This window comes from Barbus barbus (genome assembly GCF_936440315.1).
Source record: "Barbus barbus genome assembly, chromosome: 5".
Lineage (NCBI taxonomy): Eukaryota > Metazoa > Chordata > Actinopteri > Cypriniformes > Cyprinidae > Barbus > Barbus barbus.
The window spans coordinates 18,225,709-18,244,112 of NC_136733.1; the positions used below are offsets into that span (position 1 = coordinate 18,225,709).

Consider the following 18,404-nt stretch of genomic DNA (forward strand, 5'->3'; position numbering starts at 1 on the left):
ACGCATGTGCAGATGTGCTGGTATGCTTGTAAAAGTGCTCACCTTTGTCACCGCAGGATATCCAACAGCCACCTCCGCTGGACAGTGTATCTTCTCCTCATTAGACACCTCCACTGCAGTGGCCCACTGATCCAGGAAGCCGCTCGGAGTATAGAGACCACAGTCCCTTACGCTCGCCTCCCGCTCAAAGTCCTCACACACACCATCACCGTCATAGAAGTAACACAAGCTGGGCTCATCTTCAGAGGAGAGAGGTAGAGATGAAGCGGTACGAGAGCAGTACTGAACTACTGCACCTAAAGCCCATTTCAAATCCTCAGATCAGCAGACTGTTTGAGCTGGTAGCAATTATTCGTGTCCTTAACTTTATTTCAGCGGTTCTCAGACAGTTTCAGGTGGCGGACGATTTCAGTAGTGAAACAATAGTGTCAGACCACCTAAAACACTCTACCCATTGACCTAAAAGCATATATATATATATACACACACATACATATTGTTTTCTGCCTTGGATTAAGGGATGATTGTATTTCTATAATTTATAATTTGCTTGGGGGGAAAATCTGTTAAATTAATAATTGTGTGGGTAAGTAAATGATTAAATTATCTCACTTACTGTAATTGTTTACATAAAAAAAACTAAAAGAACTTAAAGCTAATTTTAATATTTGATAAAGAAATTACACTTCATCAATCAGCCAAATAAATTACATTTATACAGTCTGAATGATATGGAAATAAATAACGTTTATGTGGGTAAGTAATAACTTGTTGGCATTTCAACAGTTTAAAATTATAACAACACATCTTAGGTCTGTGCAGTTTTAAATGATCTCACTTACTGTTCATTTCGACAAATAAAAAAGAGAAAAACTTAAAGCTAATTTGACTGAAAGTAAAATAAATTACACTTAAGCAATAGGAATAATATAAGAATAAACCAGGATTCAGACATTTTACTTATTAGTAAAAAGCTGATGTAATTGAGCTGAGTACAGGACATTCTGTTTAGTTTGTCATACAGTAAATGTTGTTTAGAGCACTCTTTGTTTTACTTGGCATTACTTCACAGTGTTAATACATGGCCTTTTTTTAACTGGCTTTCAAACAAGGACAGTCATAAATCAACATTCATGATGACAGATTGATTATCTTTTATGACTGTACTTCATGTATCAGCAGCCCAGACGCATTTCTAGCAAATTGATCATTTAATGTCAATTAAATGTAGAGTCAATTAAAATTCCACTACCATTATCAGATGAGGGACTTCAAGCTTCTTTTAATAAGAGGTCTAGCCTTTTAAAATGTTGATTTGTGTTGTTTGTTCTTTGTTTTGTGCCCCGATGTGTCCCATTCCTGTCTTTGCCCAAGCCCTGAGGTGTCAGCAAAATCTGAACGCTTATAGCTGACACTAAGGGAACACGCTTTGAATTGCAACGTTCTGTCACCTGTTCAGTCCAGCCATCCTGGTATTCAACAGCTACGAGGTGTCAATCATTGCAAACAGCAGTCAGGAAACAAGTTTGCAAGATGTGCACTTATCAAATCAAACACTTTTTCCCTGGCAAGCTACAAAACAATATTAACACGGACAGACTATGTAAAGTTATAGGCATCCTCAGGCGCACAACAGCCGCAGTACATCATTCAGAGGAAGCTACTATGTATAAAGGGCAGCAGGATCCATGCTGCACCTTGTCACATCACTTCCTGTGCTAAAAAAGCACAGGAAGTGTTTTATTAATACTGTGTTGCCGTGTATGGTTCGCATGACACATTCAAAACAGAGCGCTGGAAAATATCAAGAAGCGCAGGGTTGACGTAACCATAGATCTTTGCCCTTCTGCTTGTTCAGAGGTTTGTCTTGGGGTTCGTTCAACATAAATGTAAGTTGCACAAAAAACGCTAAGCTGAGATAGGACATTTTATTTCTGTAAAGTATTATGCTGTTTTGGACAAAGTAACCAACCGGAAATTGAGACGTAGTTGAAAGTGACATAGAAAGCTCCAACTTTCCACACAAAGATGTACAAAACTAATGTAGCAAAGTAAGTAGAATGTGCTGAATGTCTGTGACTGATAGTTAAAGGAATATTTAAATAGTTCTGACAAAATCTAAAAATTCTGTCATTTACTCACCCTCATGTTGTTCCAGATCTAACTTTATATTTCTCAGTGAAATGCACAAGATGAATTTTTGAACACTGCACTGGTTGCTCTTTTCCATGCAGTTACCATGGATGAATGAACAGAGACTAGGGGTGTTCTATATTGGCAAAAGAAATGAGATCTTGATATTTTCTGGAATTTTTGAGTGTTTTCCAAAGTTTGGAGAACATTGGAGAGGAGCTGTGAACGGCAGTGAAGTGATGAATTAGACACAGATAGGTCACATGACAATGAGAACATGACAAATTTAGTATGTCTGGATTACACCCATACTGCACACATTTATACCATACTGAATGTACTTTTGTAACGGTAGAAAATAAAGTAATTTAATATTCTAAGAGATTATGTGTTTTCAGATGCAGTCACTGTCTTAACGAGAGAGTCATTGAGTCATTAATTTAGTTGGTTGGTTCAAACCACTGAATCCCTCAGGAACAGTGTAAGTGTCATTATGTCATTGACATATAAAAATGTCATTATGTCATATAAAACACCACTGTAACGTTGCTCAGAAATGCACAACTGTTCTGCTGTGGCTTTGTTTAAAATATTAACTTGTCTGTTGCAAAAATAAATAAATATTGTTCCCTATCTGTCGGTCACTACGAGTTATGTCGTGACGACATTAGGGGATTTACTTGGGAGCCCCGACTGCCTCTGATAAGAGAAAACGGCAATGAAATTTGGCTAGTGGATTTTGCATACCTGAGCCACTCCCCGTGCATACGGGTATAAAAGGGCGACAGGTTCATCCACTCATCAGATTTTTGCTTCGGAGCCGAGTGGATGAGAAGTCTTGAAACAGATCAGATCTCCACAAAGCCATCTGCCTCGAAGTTTGTTCCTGGGTGGCGTTACGGTGCAGACAGCGGTGTCCCTGCAGCAGCGATTCCCCTGGGCACTTCACCTGAAAGAGCAAATTTCTAAAACACTGGGCGGTTCGCGTCTTTTTAAAGATGCCGTTCCGTCCGTGTTCTCTTGATTGCGGTCGCTTCCTGTCCTCGGATGACGGTCACGAGCGTTGTCTTCAGTGTCTGGGCATCTAGCACGCTGAAGATGCGTTTGTGGATGAGTCATGCGCCTGTTGTGGGCGTATGAACATGGCAACGCTGCGATCTCGCCTTTCCTTTCTGAAAGGATTGGCACCCTCTGCCGCCACCCATCCCGGTCTCTCTGGCTCGAGCAGAGGACCGCCGGCTGGCGCTCTGGGAGATCTGAGGGTGACAGTAAGAGCTTCTCCGCCGGGCACATCCCCGCGGACCTCTTACTCCTCTCGCAGCGCTTGTTCCGTCCGGTTCCCGAGTGATTTCGCTGGTTCGCCACACGGGGCCGCCAGCATTTCATTCGGTGCGCCGCCCGAGGATCAGATGTCGATCGCGGCATCGGGGGATGGGCTTTCGTCCTCTGAGGATGAACGATCGGCGGGGCTGCCCCCCTCGGGTGTTGTCGCCACTGCCGATCCGGACCCAGAGCTGACGGCCATGCTTGCCCGGGCAGCCGTGAGTATCGGGCTGGAGGTCAACAGACCGCCCAGTCCCGAGCCTTCGCGGCTGGATGATTGGTTCATCGGCGCAAAACACGACCAGCGGCCGCACTTTGCCCCGGTGCTTTTCTTCCCGGAGGTGCATGAGGAGCTGTCGAAGTCGTGGACGGCCCCTTTCTCAGCCAGAAGCCGCTCGTCTCCCTCCTCCGTCCTCACTACCCTCGATGGCGGGGCGGCCAGGGGGTACGTGGATGTTCCCCAGGTGGAGAGAGCGGTTGCGGTGCACCTGTGCCCGCAAAACGCCGCCACCTGGAGGAATCGTCCGCGTCTCCCGTCCAAAGCCTGTAAGCTGACGGCCACACTTGCCGCCAAGGCTTACAGCGCTGCAGGCCAGGCCGCCTCTGCCCTACATGCCATGGCCATCCTGCAAGTTCACCAGGCCAAGGCACTGAAACAAATGCACGAGGGTAGTCCCGACCCGGGGTTGATGCAGGAGCTGCGCACGGCGACTGACTTCGCTCTCCGGGCGACGAAAGTCCCGGCGCGGTCCCTCGGGAAGGGAATTCCCTCGGAAATTTGCTCTTTCCCAGGAGACGACGAGGCTAGCGTCGCTCCTTCCCCCGGAGGAGGGCCGGGTGGAGAATCTTGTGTTTTCTTTTGTTTCTGTTCTGCCACTGGCTCAAGGGCCAGTGGTACCCACATTGTCAAAGAAAGAGCAATTTCCCTTTCCTCCGGGTTCCCAGGTCTGCGGGCTGACAGTATGTGACGCACTGCCTCCTCACTCTCACCCGAGACCCATATTGCCAGTGGCCAAGAGAGTGCGGTCTGGGGACGCGATGCCTCCCCGCGCACCTCTAGCCAGTCCCCCCAGGGACTTAGGGAGTTTTGTGGGGATGAGTCAGAACGCACTGCCTTCTGTTCCATCCAACCTTACTCCCCCTCGCTGCACCACTGCGGGCACGTCGATTGTGCCTTTGGTGCCGCTTGCACGGTATCTGGGGGCGTGGCTTGCGCTACCCAGCCCATCTCGCTGGCTCATTCGCACAGTTCGACTCGGCTATGCGATTCAGTTCGCCAGGCGGCCGCCCAGGTTCAGCGGCATCCTCGAGACTTCGGTGGCAGTCCGAGATGCACCTGTCCTGCGCGAGGAGATTGCTGTTCTTCTGGCAAAGGGTGCAATCGAGCCGCTCCCTCCAGCCGAGATGAGGCAGGGGTTTCGTGCCCAAGAAAGGCGGTGGCCTCCGGCCAATCCTGGACCTGCGAGTCTTGAATCGGGCCCTACACAAGCTCCCGTTCAAGATGTTGATGCAGAAGCGCATCATCAAATGCGTTCAGTCCACGGATTGGTTTGCAGCGATCGACCTGAAGGACGCTTACTTTCATGTCTCGATTCTCCCTCGACACAGGCCGTTCCTACGGTTTGCGTTCGAGGGGCGGGCATGGCAGTACAGGGTCCTCCCCTTCGGGCTCTCCCTGTCTCCCCGTGCCTTCACGAAGGTGGCGAAGGGCGCCCTTGCCCTTTTACGGGAAGTGGGCGTCAGGATCCTCAACTATCTCGACGATTGGCTCATCTTGGCCCGGTCGCGAGAACAGTTGTGTGATCACAGGGACCTGGTGCTCCGGCACCTCAGCCAGTTGGGGCTTCGGGTCAACTAGGAAAAGAGCAAGCTCTCCCCTGTGCAGAGAATCTCTTTTCTCGGTGTGGAGTTAGGCTCCGTGAGTATGACGGCACGTCTCTCGGACGAGTGTGCCCAATCAGTGCTGAACTGCCTGAGTTCCTTCAGAGGCAGGACAGTGGTTCCGCTGAAACAGTTTCAGCTGCTCCTGAGTTATATGGCATCCGTAGCCGCAGTCACGCCGCTCAGGTTGCTTCATATGAGACCACTTCAGCACTGGTTACACTCACGGGTCCTGAGATGGGCATGGCGCCGCGGGACACGTCGTGTGACCATCACGCAATCGTGTCGCCGCTCTTTCAGCCCCTGGTCGGACCTTGCCTTCCTACGGGCCGGGGTGCCCTTAGGACAAGTGTCCCGACATGTTGTTGTCACAACAGATGCCTCCAGCATGGGCTGGGGTGCTACATGCAACGGGCAGGCAGCCTCGGGGCTCTGGACGGGGCTTGGACTGCTTTGGCACATCAACTGCCTAGAGCTGTTGGCAGTGCATCTGGCCTTAAAGCAGTTCCGGCCACTGCTCCTAGGCCAGCACGTGTTGGTCCGCACGGACAACACTGCGGCTGTTTCGTACATCAGCCGGCAGGGAGGTCTACGATCACGCCGCATGTCACAGCTCGCCCGCCATCTCCTCCTCTGGAGTCAGTCACAGCTCAAATCGCTGCGCGCCGTCCACATTCCGGGGGAGCTCAATCGTGCAGCCGACACGCTCTCATGACAGCTCACGCTCCCCAGAGAATGGCGACTCCATCCCGAGACGATCCGGCTGATTTGGAGTCGATTCGGGGAAGCCCAGGTAGACCTGTTTGCTTCCCGCGAGTCCTCCCACTGCCAGCTGTATTTCTCCCTGGCCGAGGCCCCCCTCGGCACGGACGCACTGGCACACAGCTGGCTTCGGGCTCTGCGCAAGTATGCGTTTCCCCCAGTGAGCCTGATCGCACAGACACTGTGCAAGGTCAGGGAGGACGAGGAGCAGGTCTTGTTGGTTGCACCATATTGGCCCACCCGGACCTGGTTTCCGGAACTCACCCTCCTCGCGACAGCCCCTCCCTGGCGCATCCCTCTGAGGAAGGACCTTCTTTCCCAGGGGCTCGGCACCATATGGCACCCGCGTCCAGATCTGTGGAACCTCCATGTGTGGCTCCTGGATGGGACGCGGCAGACTTGAGTGGCCTGCCACAGGCTGAAGTGGAGTCTGTTCGCGGACTGGTGTACTTCTCGTCGGGAGGACCCCCGAAGATGCACGATTGGAGTGGTGCTTTCTTTCCTGCAAGAGAGGTTGGAGCGCAGGCTGTCGCCCTCCACCTTGAAAGTGTACGTGGCTGCTATTGCGGCCCATCACGATGCAGTGGACGGCCGGTCCCTGGGGAAGCACGATCTCATCGTGAGGTTCCTGAGGGGTGCCAGAAGGTTAAATCCTCCTAGGCCACCCCTGATGCCCTCCTGGGATCTCTCTGTTGTCCTGGCTGGACTTCAGAGGGGTCCCTTTGAGCCGCTGGACTCAGTCGAGCTGAAATTCCTGTCGGCTAAGACAGCGCTCACTTCCATCAAGAGGGTCAGGGACCTCCAAGCATTTTCGGTAAGCGAAGAGTGCCTTGTGTTCGGGCCGGCCTACTCTCACGTTGTCCTGAGACCCCGGCCTGGATACGTGCCTAAGGTTCCCACCACGCCCTTCCGCGATCAGGTGGTGAACCTGCAAGCACTGCCCTCGGAGGAGGCAGACCCAGCCTTGGCGTTGCTGTGTCCCGTGAGAGCGCTGCACATATACGTGGACCGCACCCGGAGCTTCAGAAGCTCTGAGCAGCTCTTTGTCTGCCACGGAGGTCAGCAGAAAGGGAAGGCTGTCTCCAAGCAGAGGTTGGCCCACTGGATAGTGGATGCCATCGCCTTGGCGTACCAATCCCAAGGCGAGCCGTGCCCCCTCGGGGTGAGGGCTCACTCCACACGGAGTGTTGCCTCCTCCTATGCGTTGGCGCACGGCGCCTCTTTGGCAGACATCTGTAGAGCTGGGCGACACCGAACACCTTCGTGAGATTTTACAGTCTCCGCGTTGAGCCAGTCTCTTCCCGTGTGTTGGGTAACAGGTAAGTGGCGGGAAGAGTTGGCCGGTGTCATGCTTGCTGCGCCATTCCCCCTTACCCGGGGATATGAGCGCCTATTCTCTCCTCCAGTTAGTTCCCCGGATGGCGAACACTGGCAGAGTTCCTCCAGCACCCCCGGCAGTCAGACTGGGCGGAGCAGCCTGACGCCAGGCCCAGTACCGGTGTTAGCTTGCCCGGGTCTCCGGTCAGCCCCTGTACTCGGCTAGGTGCCCATGTGGCCTGATTCCCTTCAGGTGATCCCACACGTGTATCCATCCACGGTACGGTTTCCCTCACGGTAAACCCGTGTCTTCCCTTTGACAGAGCTCTGTCAGACTCTGCTGGCAGCCCTCCTCCCTTCTCCTAGGTAGGATCTGCCCCAGGGTCCAGGCGTATGTAGCACTGCCCCAGGCTTGGGCCAGTCCATACCAGTGCCTCCACACGTTACCTCCCTTCGGGCAGGGTGTGGCCTCCGTGGCCTTCCCCGTCGTTACTGCCGGGCTGTAACAACAAACAGGAAAGACTTGAAGCAGTCTTTCATAGAAGGTCGAAATCTCTTCCGATTTCTGGGGAAAGGAATAGCGGCTTGGCTATCTCCAACAGCAATGTACTCAGTGGTCCCTGCGGGCACCAAGGTTAGCGAATTTGTGCTGGGGCAACGGGAAGGTTGCGACCTTCGCGTCGCATTTGTCTGTCACGCGCTAGCTTGTCAACATCTGCATGCCATAAGGTCGTGATGGGGTTCAGGTTGTGGCGCTTTCCATAGACCCCTAATGTCGTCACGACATAACTCGTAGTGACCGACAGATAGGGAACGTCTCGGTTACGTACGTAACCCTCGTTCCCTGATGGAGGGAACGGAGACGTTATGTCCCCATGCCACAATCTTGAACCATCGCTGGTTGCCAGGGACACGTTCTCGGCTCCTCAGCGGAAAACCTGATGAGTGGATGCACCTGTCGCCCTTTTATACCCGTATGCACGGGGAGTGGCTCAGGTATGCAAAATCCACTAGCCAAATTTCATTGGCGTTTTCTCTTATCAGAGGCAGTCGGGGCTCCCAAGTAAATCCCCTAATGTCATCACGACATAACGTCTCCGTTCCCTCCATCAGGGAACGAGGGTTACGTACGTAACCGAGACGTTTTCAATTGTGCTGATAAAAACAGCTGAGCTGCTTGTGCGATATTGCTTAACTACACTCTTAAAAATAAAGGTTTTTTACTGGCATTGATGGCTCCATGAAGAACCTTTCACATCCATGGAAACCTTCCATTGCATTAAAGGTTCTTTGCAGTGAAGAATGTTTCTTTAGATTATTAAAATATTCTCCACAAGAAAAAAAAGTTTTTTAAAAATAACTATTCACTTAAGAGTAGTTACTATTCCAACTATTCCGAAATGCTTCCTCTATGGTACTGCTGTGAAAACCCCCTTTTGAATCCTTTATTATATCATACAAACTAAATACAATACAAAAACTCATACAAGGATATTTTTTCCACATATCGTGATTTTTGATACTACATCATTTAATTAAAGTGTGCACTGTCAAGGCACTGTTAGAAAAATCTACACCTAATAAAAGATTCTTTCATGATTTCTCTATGATATTTATTGTTTTTACTCTTTTTTAGCATTTTTGATGTAAATTACTACTTTGTGTGAACTGTTCCTTTAAGGCAGTGAAGGCTGAACTCATTGAACCAACTCCAAAAAAAAAGGAAAAAAAAAGAAAAAAAAGGAAAATTGGCGGAACTGCCAATTAAGCACTGTCCTGTACTAGTGCAACCTCAGACTTACAGAGGTGTTCTAGAGGTCAGACAAGACTTCAGCTAAATGAATGTTGGCTATATTCAACAGCAAACTTCAAAAAGCCCTTCTTATCTGTTCTTCTTTGCTGCCTCCTTTTCTTCTCTCTGTGTTTTTTACTCTATACTCCAGCTTTCCGTCCACACGTTTAGAAGAAAAGGGGATGGTTGCATTACTGCTAACAGGAAGTAGCGCCACAAAGGTTTGCTAGCGCTCGTTAGGCAGATCTTAGAGCTCTACAGCAAAGAGTAAAGTCTTTTGTGAGGGGACTTAAATGTCCGTAAGAGGGTTCAAATTATGCGGCCAGTTGTTTAGACAGAACTGATTAGCTCACAACTTAAAGCACTCCATTAACATCACAACCAGCTAACAAGTTTTGCTCTGTAAAGGGATAGTACAACAGAACTTTCTTGGTCTTTCACACATTGTCAGTTTAGGACACCGTGTGACACTGATGACAGGCTGAAGCCATGAGATTGATGGCTGGGCAACCGGGCAGAACTGACATCAATAGAGCACTGAGAAGTAATGAGCAATACAGCTAAATGCTGCTGGAGCAAAACATCAATCAAACTGATGCTACACTTTATTTACCTTTAGTTTATTGTACTTTCTTGTTAAAATATTGCTAAAAAAATAAGTATTTATAATATTTTCAACCCAACATGAAAATTCTATCATTATTTATACACTCTCATGTCATTCCAAACACATAAGCTTGTATTATTTTTTTCGCCTTACACAAAAGGAGGTATTTTGAAGAATCACTGTGCAGCTCTTTTCCTTAATGTGTGTCATTGTATGGAAAAGAGCTGCACAATGATTCTTTAGTGTCTATGTTTTTATATAATGCCTGACCATGTCTGCCAAGCAAAAAAAGGTCAACAAAATAAAAAAATAATTAAAGAACCATAATACTACTGCACTGTATTTCAAGTTGTCTGAAGTCATACAATAGCTTTGTGTGAGAAGCAGGCTCAAACTGGTTACTATGAACTGTCACAAATTCGACCTTTGCTTTCCTTTAGAAAAAAAAATACATATATGAGTTGGAATGACAAGAGGATTTATGAAAACTTAATTTATGTTTGAACTATTCTTTTAATATTTCTAACTATAGATGACGATCACATACCAACACAGTTGAACAATGGCTCTTTCTTGCACTGGTTTGAGCAGCCATCTCCATTAGCGAAGTTCATGTCATCGCATTGCTCTCCAAGATATCTGAAAGGCATACAGACTTAAGTCATTAAAATAGTTAAATCACACAAGTAACCTTACTGCCACAAAGCTGTTTTAAATAAATAAAAAATGAACCTTTAGTCAGTCATGGTTCAAAACAGCTGTTACCAAAACAAGCAGCAATAAAGCAAGGTTTATACTTTCCCATCAGCTAATGGAAATCTGCTTATGGAAGACAAAAATGCAGCCTCAGTAAACAATCTTACACAAACAGCTCAATTCAATGAGCCATTCTGTTAATTATGTTTATTTCAGATTGTTTTATTCACAATACATTACTTATTTTCTAGGGATGTAACGATGTATCTCGAGCCTGTTGAAAATCGACACAAATACGTGACGATTCAAATCGGTTGAGATGTTAAATGAATCGCGACACAGTTTATATTAATGTATCTCTGAGGGGAACTGACTGTCTTTAGGAAAGTTTAGATGGTATTTTCTTTGCTTCTCTGTATAATGCATATTAAAGTAGCAGCGCTGCTTTGTTTACAGTAGCAACCAAGGAAATGCAGTATCGCTGCTGTTCCATAAGCACCACCTGCTGTCAGAGACTGAATTTGCATCTCAATCAACCCGTCTGCTGCTGTTGTTTCGTTCAGTTTTACTTAGTATATTTTCACAAACCTAAAAGCAGACCATTCTGCTTTTATATTCTGCATTCGAAAATATACAATCTAATTTAGATTAAAAACTGCTCATGCTTGGATCAAGATTAAGATACAGGGGTTGCCGCTAATTTTAAATGGAAAAAGCACAGGCAAAGCCTTAGTTTGTTTATATGAAGAGATTTATTTTAGTTGTATTATTTATTTATTTGATTTGGAGTTTGTTTTAAAATTTACATTTAGTTATGCTATAATTTGCAGCATTTTGTCCAAGCAATATAAAAGGGCATCTTTTAATTTATATTTTTTTATATATATTTTGTTGAAAACAAAATCATGAGAAAATCATATCATGAAATCAGTATTCTGAATCACATCGCATTGTAAATTGAGTGAACCATTAAATCCCTTCTATTTGCATAACATGGCTATAACCATTGTCACTCACAGTGGTTGCAGTAAACCACAAGGATACGTACATTTTTTATTTCCTTTAGAATAATAGTGAATGCAGTGAAAGTTTAGAGAGTGAACCCACTTTTGGATGAGTCCATCTCCACAGTAGGGTGAGCCCAGCTGGTGAGAGAGAGGAGGAGATGGTTCACTCTCCGCTCTTCTAGACACTGTCAGCACATGGTAGGTGTACGTCTCATCAGGCTTTAAGTCCCTGGAACACATAAACAAGGGCTATTAGTATGTTTTTTATGCAGGATGTAAGTTATGGGGTGGTTTAGAGAAACCCAACTCCCCAATGCTTGCACTCCTAAAACTGTAGTCAATTAAAAGGTTGTGGGTCTTTACCATTCAAAAGTTTGAGGTCAATGAGAACATATTTATTTTATATTGGGTGGTGATGGCGCAGTGGATAAGACACATGCCTTTGGTGTGAGAGACCAGGGTTCGAATCCACTGTGAGACACCAATGTGTCCCTGAGCAAGACACTTAACCCCTAGTTGCTCCAGAGGCGTGCGACCTCTGACATATATATAGCAATTGTAAGTCGCTTTGGATAAAAGCGTCAGCTAAATGAATAAATGTAAATATTTACACAGCAAGGACACATTAAATTACCGAAAGTGACAGTAAAAAATGTATAATGTAAAAAAAGAAAAAAAAAAGTTGGTTAGAAGTTTCTATTAATCAAAGAATCCTGAAAAAATGTTTCATGATAATAATAATACATTTAATAAAACATTCTAAAAAAATTTTTTTTAGTTTTTTTTTTTTTTTAAATGCAGCCTTGGTGAGCATAAGAGACTTATTTCCAAAAAATACAAAAAATATAAATAAAAATAAAAATCTTACCAACCCCAAAACTTTGGAATACTAGGGTACATATGTTTCAATAGGGTTTTCAAATGTTTTATTACAGATAAAAGTTTGATAATAAGTTAGAGTACTGCCGCCAAACAGACAATGGTGAACAGATATATTGCTCATATGCTTTCCATTAGTACTTCAACAAAACATGACAAGAACTGTCATCATTTATCGCTTTATTATATATTAGCACTTTATTATAGAACTGCTTTAGATCTACACCTGTTCCCAACATGAGTTGAATGTGCACTTTTCTATATTATAGCCATATCACAAACGTGTATCACAAAAACCTTTAGTATAAAGAAAAGACTTCATACCTTTAAAAGCAATCTGCTTACCTCTACCTACGTTAACACTTTTTAAATATTTACAACCGAGAGATGGAAAATTACTTTGGAATGAGTGTTTATGAGACAGTTGTAGTGTTTGCCATTATATAAGGCGATAACCACTCAGTGCATTTAATTTAAGGGATTTTGGGCAAAACAAACTGTCCCCTTTCATCTTCAAGCACCAACAATTAGATGCTAAGAAAGGATGGCTATTGTAATGTGACTCTACGTAGAGTACAAAGCGTGCTGTACGCACTCTGAGCTCTCAGCACTTGTCATGACTGTAATACAACCCCCTTCAGGTACACGAAGCACAAGACTCAGCAAAGTAAAGCGCTAGTCATCATGTGTGTCGGGATCAGGCCTCTAAGCTCAGCATAGGATCCGTCGCATGGACCACCCAAATGACCCAAGACCCCCTCGTCCCATAAAATGCATTTCCGCTCTCATTCTATTTATCTTCAACTCACAATGAGAATGGAGGTGGAGGGAGGACAGGATCAGTCGGGGAGGCAGAGGGGGAGGTACGGTGCTTTTCTCTCGGACAATACGCCCATCTGTCTGCGTTACTAGTCCTTAACTCCCCTTCCTTCTTAAAATAAAAAATAAAATCTTCCTGTTATCGACCCAGCCGCTTATGGGGCTCAGGTTAACGAAAACATTTTAATCGCGACTCAGATCAACCCTTAAACCTCTGTCTGCACATATGCTTCTCAGATCCTTTACACCGCTTTAACTTTCTGCCTGCAGGAACACAAACTTGGAGGGATCGCGCAGTGTGCGGAAAGCCTCACAGCTGGTTCAGGTATACTTGACTCAATCAGCTCCACCGTGAGGCTCTAAAACCCCACAAGTTCCTCCAGCTGCAGACTTCCCAAACAGTCAAATATGGGTCAGAGAGCCTCAGTGGTGTGAGAACTGCCGAGTGCCAGAGGACACTTAGTTTGCTAGAACTGCACGCGGAGTCTGAGCCAACCCCCAAAGGCAAGAGCTGTAAGATCTTGGCCCGCAATGTGGTCTTGTGGCTGTGTTTTTCTAAGACATGTTTGTTGTGGAGAGGCAGAGCAAAGCTAAAAGAGTACTGCTGCTATCCTTAACAGCCACAGTGACTCCTGAGGTAGACCGTTGGCTTGGCTTCCACAACGAGGAAAGAATATTTTGCCCGTTGAATCGACCAAGTATCAATTTAGCCATCAATGTCTTGTGGCTACATTACGAATTTGCGGCGAGGCTGTTTGTTTGTGAAATCATAATAATTTATTGGAGCTTTTGTGCAATACTAAAAACATTCAGAGAAGATCATTCTTAAAAATAAACCCGCAGATATAAAACTTTTTATAAGTCAGCCTGCATACAAAGACAGTACAAGAAGACAACGTTCAAATGAAATTCCATAGTCGCATAGGAGTAATAATTCAGAGAAACCCTGGAGCTCAAACATCGCGATCTGTCACAGCACCTTCCTGTCTTCATGCTTTTGGATGATAACAACGTTTTTCGAGCCTCTGTGCTGGAATTTGTGGTAGCTCATGACATCATCAGTATTCCCGTGCGGGATACCCCGCAGTAGTGTGGGAAAACATTGCAGCGCTTAAGTCAATAGGGTGGGAGTGTGCAGCACTGACAATGTTCAGGAAGCACACAGTTAGTTAAGCAAGACGGTAACCAGACACTAAAGCAGCTAAAATCTTTGGGTATAAATATGACCGGTTTCACTTCCTGAAACCATAATGGGTTGGTTTCTATCAACACTTGTAGGTTTTCATCTTTCCAGAGTTTCTTTTCTTTCCCAAATTACCATATGGGTTAATGATTTATAAGGGGCCATTCACACAGAATGTATTTTTGCATTAAAAATGACTTTTTTTTTTATAAGTTAAACTTGTTTTAACATGAGTGCTGTGTTTTTAGAATGCCATGTCATACACAAGATTCCGCAAAAGACACAAAAATTTAAAGAATTAATTTTAATGACTTTAAAAATGTGGTGTAATCAAGTTATATCAATCAAACAATATATATATACTTTTTTTTTTTTTTTTTTGCAAATATAAATGATTAAATAATAGATATCAAATTTTGGGGGAGGTCACCCCACATTACATCTTGCAATCTGAAATAACCACAAATCTTTTTATATTTTAAAAGCCTAGACACACAGTCATGAGGGTCTGCAGGGGTCCTCTTTATGATGTAATTTCCTGTTTTTGTTTTTTTGTGCAATGTGGTCTGCACTTAAATGCAGCTTTGAAACAATCAGAAGAGTGAGATATACAAGTCTGTCTTTTCTGTTGCTTGCAATTGAGCTCTATAGAGGAGCACACTCATCCTCAGTTTTTTTTTGACGGTACTCCTCTCTTTCAGCCCAGATGTTGGAAAAATCATATTATAGTAGTCGCTGTATATCTTCAAAAGAAATCAAAGAGATGCATCTCATAATGTCAAGCCCTCTGTGCAGCTGCTCGCTGCTTGAAGTGTTTAGGAGGAGAATGATTATCTAAAAACTTAATTACTTCAAAGGAGTGGAAATAATTTGTCATTTAAAATCAAAATCAGATTTCATATGGCTAAATAAAACAACAACACAACCTCAATCATATAATTTACCGAACCACAGATGTTTGGTCAGACCGCAACTCAACCCAAGAGATCCATCAAGTGGTGCTTACTATATTCTCTTTGAATGAAAGAGAAACATGCTGCTGGAATCCATGACAGCTCTGGGGGAAAATCTGAAATTCTTGCAATGTTGACCTTCAAGTAGGTAATACGTAATCTCTTCAGATTACTATAGGAAAACAAAGAGACACTGCACAAACACAGATGTCTAACCCAGAATGTCTTGCTTGTGAATGGATACTATTCTGAAGTCATGAATCATGCATGTTTTTCACAGCTTTAAAGCAATTATTTATCAAAGAATTATACACACATACATACTGTACATTTTCTCATGTCAATAAAAAATGTTTTTTTTTTAAATAGTTGAGGTCACTACGAATTGTTGTTGTATGGAAAAATGAAAGATTCTGCAAAAATATCTGGGTAAAGAATGCTCAAAAAGTTCACATTTTCCATTTTACAAACAAAAACGGCAGCATATGGGTTTGAAACAGCATGTAGGTTAGTAATAAATAACAAAATGTTTTTCTTTTGGGTAAACCATAACTTAAAATACACAAGACGAAGCTAAATTTGCATATCCTGTGCATGCTTACAACACGCAGCACTGATTTGTGGGTTGTTGGCCTGTGACATAATCATATTGATAAATCTGCAAATGAAAACAGGGGTGTGTGAAGCAGTATGGAGGTTCTCAGAAGCCATGCTGCTTAATCACTCTCCATACTGTTGCAACAGTGATCTATAGCGGCTGTTCTTTGGCTGAGATCCGATATTATAGCACATTCCCCTGCTACACTGAAGAGCTCTCATTAGGAAGCCTGCCTCTTTTAGCCAGACACCACTTTGATTGGGGCTGCTTTCACTGGTCACAATGAGTGATTGCCTGCCTCTATTGGAGCCGAACTAGGCTTGCACCTGGAGGATAAAATGGCCATGTAATTTTGTGCCACTCTGGAGCTGACAAAACATTTTATGGCCCTTGTTTTCCTGGACGATATGAAAACGATCTCTAGCTAATTGTCACAAAGCGATGAAGGATCAGGAAAGGCCACCCACATTGAGGACTGGAAGGGAGAGGAAGTGAGAAAAACAGATAACAATAACAATAGGACAAAATAACTGACTATGAATAATATTTAGTCATCAAGTAAATCTCATCAAATGATTCCTGTTAATTTAGTAACATTTCCTAGGAGTCTTTGAGAAACAACTCCATACCTATAACTCAATTACAGCTTATAGCTTAACTTTTTATATATTTTTACATAGTAACTTTTACTCTCCCTGTCATCATTTTCACTCGATCCACTACAAAAAAATAAATAATAAAAATAAATAAATAATATATAGAAATTCCCATTTATAATGTTCCAAAAATATTTCTAAGAATATTTCTATTTTAAATATCACGTTATAATGATATTAGCATATTCGATTAATTTTGAAGGATCATGTGAAACTAAATTGTAATATCATTAAAACATATTCAATTGTAATAATATTTAAATGATTCAGTAATAAGAATAGTAATAATATTTCACAACATCATTTTTACTATATTTTGATCAAATCAAAGCATTCAAAAACTCCCAAAAAATAATCAATTTAACAGTATTACATTTATATTGTAGTTTATGATTTGTACAGATTTTTATTCTGGTTTATATATTAATTTATATTTATATTTAGTTTTTCCATACAAAACACATACAAAATATAGTTTTGCAATAACAGATTATACCGCTATAATAAAACTCCATGAAAGCAATAAAATTGTATGGAAAATGATGTGTCACAACAACCACAACTCATCTGGAGATAACACCACTTTGGTGACAAGTTTAACATGTATAAGATCAAATAACGTATAATTTAGGAGCAACACAACACTGTTTCTTTGATTCTCTTCGACTGACCCCAGGCCTTATTGTTGTTCATACCGAATCCAACTACTGCAGTAAATTCCTTTAGACTAGCCTCAGTGCAATAATAAAATAACAGTACTCAAAAAAGTTACTGTAAAATTCCCATAAGGAAGCCTAACTCAAGGAATCGCTTGTGCTGATACTGAATAATGCATTTCCTGGATTTAGCTTTTAGCTGAAGTGGAACTCTTTCTGAAATATCCTGCATTACTCCTCACAACAGCTTTCTCAACAGTACTTTCGCTCTGCGTTTATGCATTTTTGGCTGATCCCAGAGCAGTACAAGCCTGCTGATACATTGATACATTTTCTCACCATCTGGTGAATACAGCTGTGCAGCATTAATACATAAAACAAACCTTTTCAATTAAAAACCACATTATCTGAGCAGATTAAGCTGTTGGCTGGATCTGGATACTTTGCTAACACAACATGGACTGTGCTACTACAAACTAAACACAGCTTTAATGTATGTTTGGATATGTCAGTATAAATACTACTTTAGTTCTGCAAAGATTTGTTAAGACTTTTTTCAATTCTAAATATTATATACATTTAAATAATCTAGATAATTATTTGTTAAAATGAAAAGATCTGCATGTCTTTTTCTAACATACTTCTGCTGCAGCTGTCACTGTATTTACTGTAGATTCACTTGTCAGCCAACTTTTTGGAAACAAGAAAACAGCCCAAAACAGCCCAGTGTGAGGACAGTGAAGTTCAGCGGGTTCACATTGGGTCTTGTTTATATGCACTGTATTGAGTAGATTTTTTGTGTTTTGTGAAAGCTAATGTACACATTATTGGCAGCCTGCCAACAGAGGTGTGGTCTTGTTCTGTTGGAGGGCACAGCATTCAGAAGCTCTAGAAAAAAAGTCCAGCACAAAAAATGCACAAGAGGAAGCAGACACAATGCCTGCCAACTAAATGACTAAAGTCTTCATAATGTCCTATTAATGAGGCATATTTCCCTGACAGAAAAAAAGGATGCACAATAAACCATTTTACAGATTTTAAAAAGTCCTTTGAAATTGGATACCACTTCTGCAAGTTTCATGATTGTTTCTTTAGTTATTCCAAGAAATTATCCTAAAGTCATTGTGGAGGTTCACAACTAA

The 18,404-nt window shown here is 43.5% G+C and overlaps 1 protein-coding gene across 1 annotated transcript in view; it reads right to left on the bottom strand.

The window, feature by feature from the left end:
- LOC306869703 (pappalysin-1-like) overlaps positions 1-18,404 on the bottom strand; it is a gene marked incomplete at both ends in the record, with an annotated part of 102,549 nt that overhangs the window by 43,153 nt on the left and 40,992 nt on the right. Inside the window, 3 exons of the mRNA XM_079416580.1 lie at positions 43-239; positions 10,363-10,454; positions 11,619-11,747. Coding sequence (XP_079272706.1) covers positions 43-239; positions 10,363-10,454; positions 11,619-11,747 — 418 coding nt within the window. The remainder of the gene's footprint in view (positions 1-42; positions 240-10,362; positions 10,455-11,618; positions 11,748-18,404) is intronic.